Source organism: Silene latifolia, chromosome 2 (assembly GCF_048544455.1).
Source record: "Silene latifolia isolate original U9 population chromosome 2, ASM4854445v1, whole genome shotgun sequence".
NCBI classification, from domain to species: domain Eukaryota; kingdom Viridiplantae; phylum Streptophyta; class Magnoliopsida; order Caryophyllales; family Caryophyllaceae; genus Silene; species Silene latifolia.
The window spans coordinates 149,475,818-149,481,185 of record NC_133527.1 but is presented as its reverse complement, the minus strand read 5'-3'; the positions used below and the strand labels follow the sequence as shown (position 1 = coordinate 149,481,185).

Genomic DNA, 5,368 nt, shown 5'->3' with positions numbered 1-5,368 from the left:
TTGATCTTAACCTAAGACTTTCGACTGGTACTTATTTTCATTCGGAAAATCAACATTATCCCGGTACATACACAAATACGGCAAACAAAGAGGATACTACGTATCTTGGGCTCACGGGTCCTGCAATTAGCGACCTCGTGATTAAGCCGCCAAATCTTGGTATCTCACAATCTCAAGTTCTAAACCAATACAAATCAAAAGACTGTGTAATGCTGTTTAATGTTAATCTCCTCGAACCTGTATCCCGTGTCACAAGCCGCCATGATCCCAATACCCCAGAAGTTGGTCCAGCCAGCAATAACATCCCAGAACCAGTCATAGGACAAGATGCCTCAGAAGCATATCCAAGCAACAATAACATCTCAAAATCAGCCATAGTACAAGATGTTCCAGAAGCGGGTCCAGCCAACAATAACATCATCCCGGAACCAGTCATAGAACAAGATGCAAACGTCCCGTGGACCATTACCAAGGTTCTAACCCAAAGCGACGTGGAACAACGACAAAACAGGCTCTTGATTGGGAAGACTGAAGCGCACCACATTAACAATTATCTTGATGATAAGTCTCGTGATAATGTTGAAAAGGGAAAGGCTATTTCCATCACTGCTCTCGATGTGGACCGTAATAAGTTATGTCATCTCAAGTTTAACAGATATCAGTCTACCCAAGCATATATAATTAATGGTTATTGGCACAGAGACATTGTTAGTCCAAGGGCGCTCAAGGTGAACGACGAAATTGGCCTTCGTTGGAGCAAAGAAGAGAAACAACTAGTCTTCAGTGTTTTGAATAAGGCTTCTGATACGCTAAGGTTCAAGTGAGCCATTGAAGCTGAACGAACATGATTGAATTATAAAGCGATGAAAAGATGGTCATGTCACATTTCTGTAGTTAGGTATTTTAGGACTATTGATGTTCCGATACTGTGTAATCCATAGTATCTAATTTATCACCTTTGGACGACTGCTTTTTTTTTTTTTTTTTTTTTTTGTAATATATGAAGTCAACTAATCTATTAATGAAATACAAGTTCTAATGCTAAAATCGGTATTCTGAATCAGATGCTAATGATTATGTGTCATTGCATTACAACAACAAAAAAACATGGGTTATATAGGTAAACAAGTCTGATTAAGCAGGTCAAAATTCTAATCCACAGTGTTAGAAGTTAGAACTGCTTTGTATCATAAATGAAACAGAAATACCTCTTGAAAGGAATCCAGGATAGCGGGATGGAATGGAATTAAAGTCCCCTGCAAAATGTACATCAAAATTCTATTTAAATCATGCAAGGTATATAATAGTAGAAGTGCAATTCAGCTCTGTAAATAAGGCACCAATAATCCAAGATTTAGGACTTCATGTAACTGGTAAGTGATAAGTTTAACATATTCAAACTGGGGATCCGAACCAGAACTGTAGTCAGCAAAGAACTATAAAAACGGTGCTTCTAACGTGTGCCTAGAGGACACACGTTAAAATTCTATATTTCCAATCTTACCATGAGATGCGTTTTTACTAATTAATGGCGCTATCTTATGACAAAATACAAGTATTACGTCTTCTCATGATAAAGAAACAGTATAGAATTTTATCACGTGTCCCCGGGGATATAGGAAAACACAAACAATTGAAAGATAGAGAGCACATATATCATATATGCCAAGGTTTTTCAACAATCAATTCTTATCACCGCAATACCTTATCAAAAGACGAAGCAGGTAGGCAAGAAACAATAGTATCTTGTAAGACGGTGTCGTAATAAGATTATCATGAAACCACTTGACTCATAAATCAAGCAACAAATAGCCAATATATGATGTTGTCGAATGCTGAATTAATATAGTGATATAAATTACCCGGACTGGGCAAGGAGTAGGACCACATTCTTTGAGATAAGATCTTCCACATTATAGCATTCGGCAAAGCTGGCATTTTCTAGCAAGGTTCAAGAATGCTGCCTTCATACAGTAACCATCCACCTTGAAGGGCGGCTTTTTTCAAAGCCGCCAGGTAAACTTGTTTCAGTCGAACAAACTTACTTCTCACCTCTTACCAAAAATTGTATGAACAATGGAGGGTCAAGCTAGGTTAAATCTTGCATGTGCTTGTACACATTCTTTGAGATGAGATCTCTTCGCAACAAGTGATCCCAGAAGAGTCCCAAAATCTTGTTCTCACCAGAATTAGAAGCACTAAACTCCCTATATATTTTCAGAGTTACGTTTAATCTTCTCTTGTACATTTCATCCAACATCTCAGAAGCCACTCTAGTCTTCCCTTGTTTAAAATACGCAAACGCCAAGCTCGTGTATACAATGCTGTCTCCCTTAATACCTTTCTCTTCCATACAATCAAATATTCTTTTGGCACATTCAATCCTATTCTTCTTACAAAGACATCTAATTAGAGCTCGATACACCGAAATATCGACAATAACACCGCTCTCTCCAAGCTCACTCAGAAGTCTTTCTATTGCCTCTTCATTATTCTGGCTACAATAACTATCTACAATCCAAGAATAGGTAGATGAACTAGGAGCGAATCCTGCATTAAGCATTTCTAGAAGCATCTCCTTTGCACTATTTATTTTCATCGTCTTGCAGAAACCGTGTATTAGAGCTTTGAATGTGAACTGGTCAAGCTTCAACCCACCGTCTAACATCTTGTTCTTGACCTTTAAGGCAGAGGTCATGTCTCCTATTTTACAATAAGCATTAATCAAGGTATTACATGTGATATTGTCGGGTTCAAGCTGCTTTTCACTCATCTCATGCAAGATCTTGTTGGCATCCCTTATCCTACCTAGCTCACACAACTTGCGTAGAATTGAGTTATAAGTTACAACCCCTGGACTTATACCCTTAGCCTCCATCACATGGCGCAATCTAAATGCTTCCTCTAGGTCATTGGCTCGACAATACCCGTCAATCAAAGTGGTGTACGTCACAATGTTAGGACTTACACTTTTAAGTTCATTGAAAAGCCTCAAAGCCTCCCGCATTTTACCCTCCCTACAATAACCAAATATTAAGCTATTATAAGTCACGATATCAGGAGCCACACCTGCCTTTTCCATCCTATCTTGAACCGCCAACGCTTCATAATGCTTACCCTTCCTCACATACAAAGAAATCATTGAGTTATAAGTGAAAATGTCAGGCACTATACACTTTTCTTCAATCTCATTCCATAACTCTTCCGCCTTCTCCACCTCACCAGACTTGCAACAACCATTAATCAATACATTATACACATGAAGATTCGGAACCACCCCAAGATTCAACATATTCTTGTACATCTTCCACATTATAGCAATGGACCTCGTTTTCACCAGCGAATTCAAAAGTACAGTACAAGCATGCAAATGAGGCTGAATCCTATGAATCTTCATATGCTCAAACACTAGAATTGCATCATGAGTCATCTTAGAATTAGCATAATATATGACCAACCAACTCAATATCTGCGAATTCAAATCGGGGTCATCATAGGCAGCAAAAAGAGCTCTCAAGACAATTGGAGAAGACAACAAATTCTTAAGGGCAGTTTTCTCAACCAAGTTCTGTGCAACCCTAAAATACTTATGTTTAGTTAACATATGAACCATATTCCAAGTATACTGAAGTGAATGCTTATAACCAGGAATTTTTTCAGCCCATTCATAAAATGCCCAACAATTATGTAAACCTAACGACGCGTTAGCCGACACTTTCTCAATTACTGTTGAGCTTAAACCAGAAGCAATTTGGGGTCTCAAGAGTTGGCTCCAATTTCCCTTCACTACAACTGCACTTAAACATTCAATAAACCTAGTCTCCCTCGACACAGAAATCAGTCGCGGCATGATATAATTGGATGAAAAATGCTGAACCATGATAAAGATGTAATCTTTTGAATTGGGTTTATTCAAAGAATGCAGCTTTTACCTGATTTCAAGTCATAATCTCTTGATTATTGTCTCAATGTTCTTCTGTTTATCATCCATCTGTCAAAATCAATTTACGGGTTTTTTTAGTTGCAAACCAAAAAAAGGGAATTAGTGATCGAAAAAATCGAATTTCCCATTTCCCAAGTTCTCAAAGGTTCGATTTTGATGCTACGATTCAATCAATATACTTAAGTACGGAGTAATACAAAAATTGGAAATTGAAGCATGAGAAATGTGGGAATAATATGAGCAATTAAAGAGAATTATATGTACCTTAGAATTTATCCCAAATGAATTTGGAATCGATGAACGTTTGAGGCAGTAAGACCAAGGACTGTTCTGAACTTATGATGTGTTTTTGTTGCTGGGGATTTTTTTTTTTTTTTTTGACAAAAGTTGTTGCTGGGGATTGATACTTCAAGGGAGGCAACTTTTACTTCTTGTGAGTTGTGTGACTGTTGAAGTGAAACAAATTTTTTTTTTTTTAGCAGCGGAAGTTTTACCTATCTAGTCATAGCCTTATAAGCAAGACTATAGGCCACATTATTAAAAGATTTAGGAATATAACTAACAGCTAAACAATGGAAAGATGAGAAACAATAATAAATGCCATAAAGGATAGCCTTTAGAAGATGATGTGGTCGCTCAATCCCAGTCAGTTGACAAACAAGAGAGAGGCAGTCCGAAGAGATCTCCAAGTGTCGTATTCCCTGTTCCATAGCCCATAAAAGAACCATACGCACACCTAGTCCTTCCACTTGCAAAGCCGATTCAGCCTTAATGCTTTTACCTGTGTAGTAACACCTATCCCCACTTCTTGATAAAGCGACCCAGCCAATACCTGCATTATCCAAACCTTTCCAACATGCGTCCACCATAACTCGGACATAGTCACAATAACTTATTGTGCCCATGACACATACCGGTTTACTTTCGCGAATCCAAATAATCCTATCATTATTCAAAACATTAGTACTTCCCGTGGTGGAAATTGATCCTTTTTTAGCCGCTTCTATTGCCTGATTAGTCGTCCCTACCACTTGCGTCCAAATATTGTAAAACATAAGAGGATGAAAGTCCATCCCCTGAAAAAGAATATGGTTATGTATACTCCATAAGCACCAAATCATGGCCAAAAACTGGACTAGACGTTCCTCCGCTCCTTCTAAATTTCCCAAATAAGAAACTCAATCAATGACCCATTTTCCAATACTCTAGTGTGAGCCGTTATCGGTACGAATACCAATCGCAGAGCAAGCCCACAACCTTCGGGACACAGGACAGTCCCGAAATAAATGTTCCATTGTTTCCATGACCATATCCCCACTCCTACAAAACTTACATCCCGGATCAACCCCAATATTTCGTTGTGCAAAGCTACTTCCCACAGAAAGAGAACTAGTAATGATTCGCTACACCAGAATTTTCCATGTT

At 38.3% G+C, this 5,368-nt stretch overlaps 1 protein-coding gene across 2 annotated transcripts; it reads right to left on the bottom strand.

The window, feature by feature from the left end:
• On the bottom strand, positions 1 to 4,420 carry LOC141643128 (uncharacterized). 2 transcript variants are annotated; one of them, XM_074452166.1, is made up of 4 exons: positions 4,208 to 4,420; positions 1,863 to 3,991; positions 1,209 to 1,256; positions 1 to 834 (listed from the first exon to the last, which is right to left on the bottom strand). In XM_074452166.1, the coding sequence occupies exon 2, from the start codon at positions 3,878 to 3,880 to the stop codon at positions 2,090 to 2,092; it is 1,791 nt and encodes a 596-aa protein (XP_074308267.1). In that variant the 5' UTR covers positions 3,881 to 3,991; positions 4,208 to 4,420; the 3' UTR covers positions 1 to 834; positions 1,209 to 1,256; positions 1,863 to 2,089. The 2 variants fall into 2 exon arrangements, with proteins under 2 accessions (XP_074308267.1, XP_074308266.1); XM_074452165.1 differs by having other exon boundaries at positions 1 to 1,256.
• Positions 4,421 to 5,368: the final 948 nt, after the last annotated feature.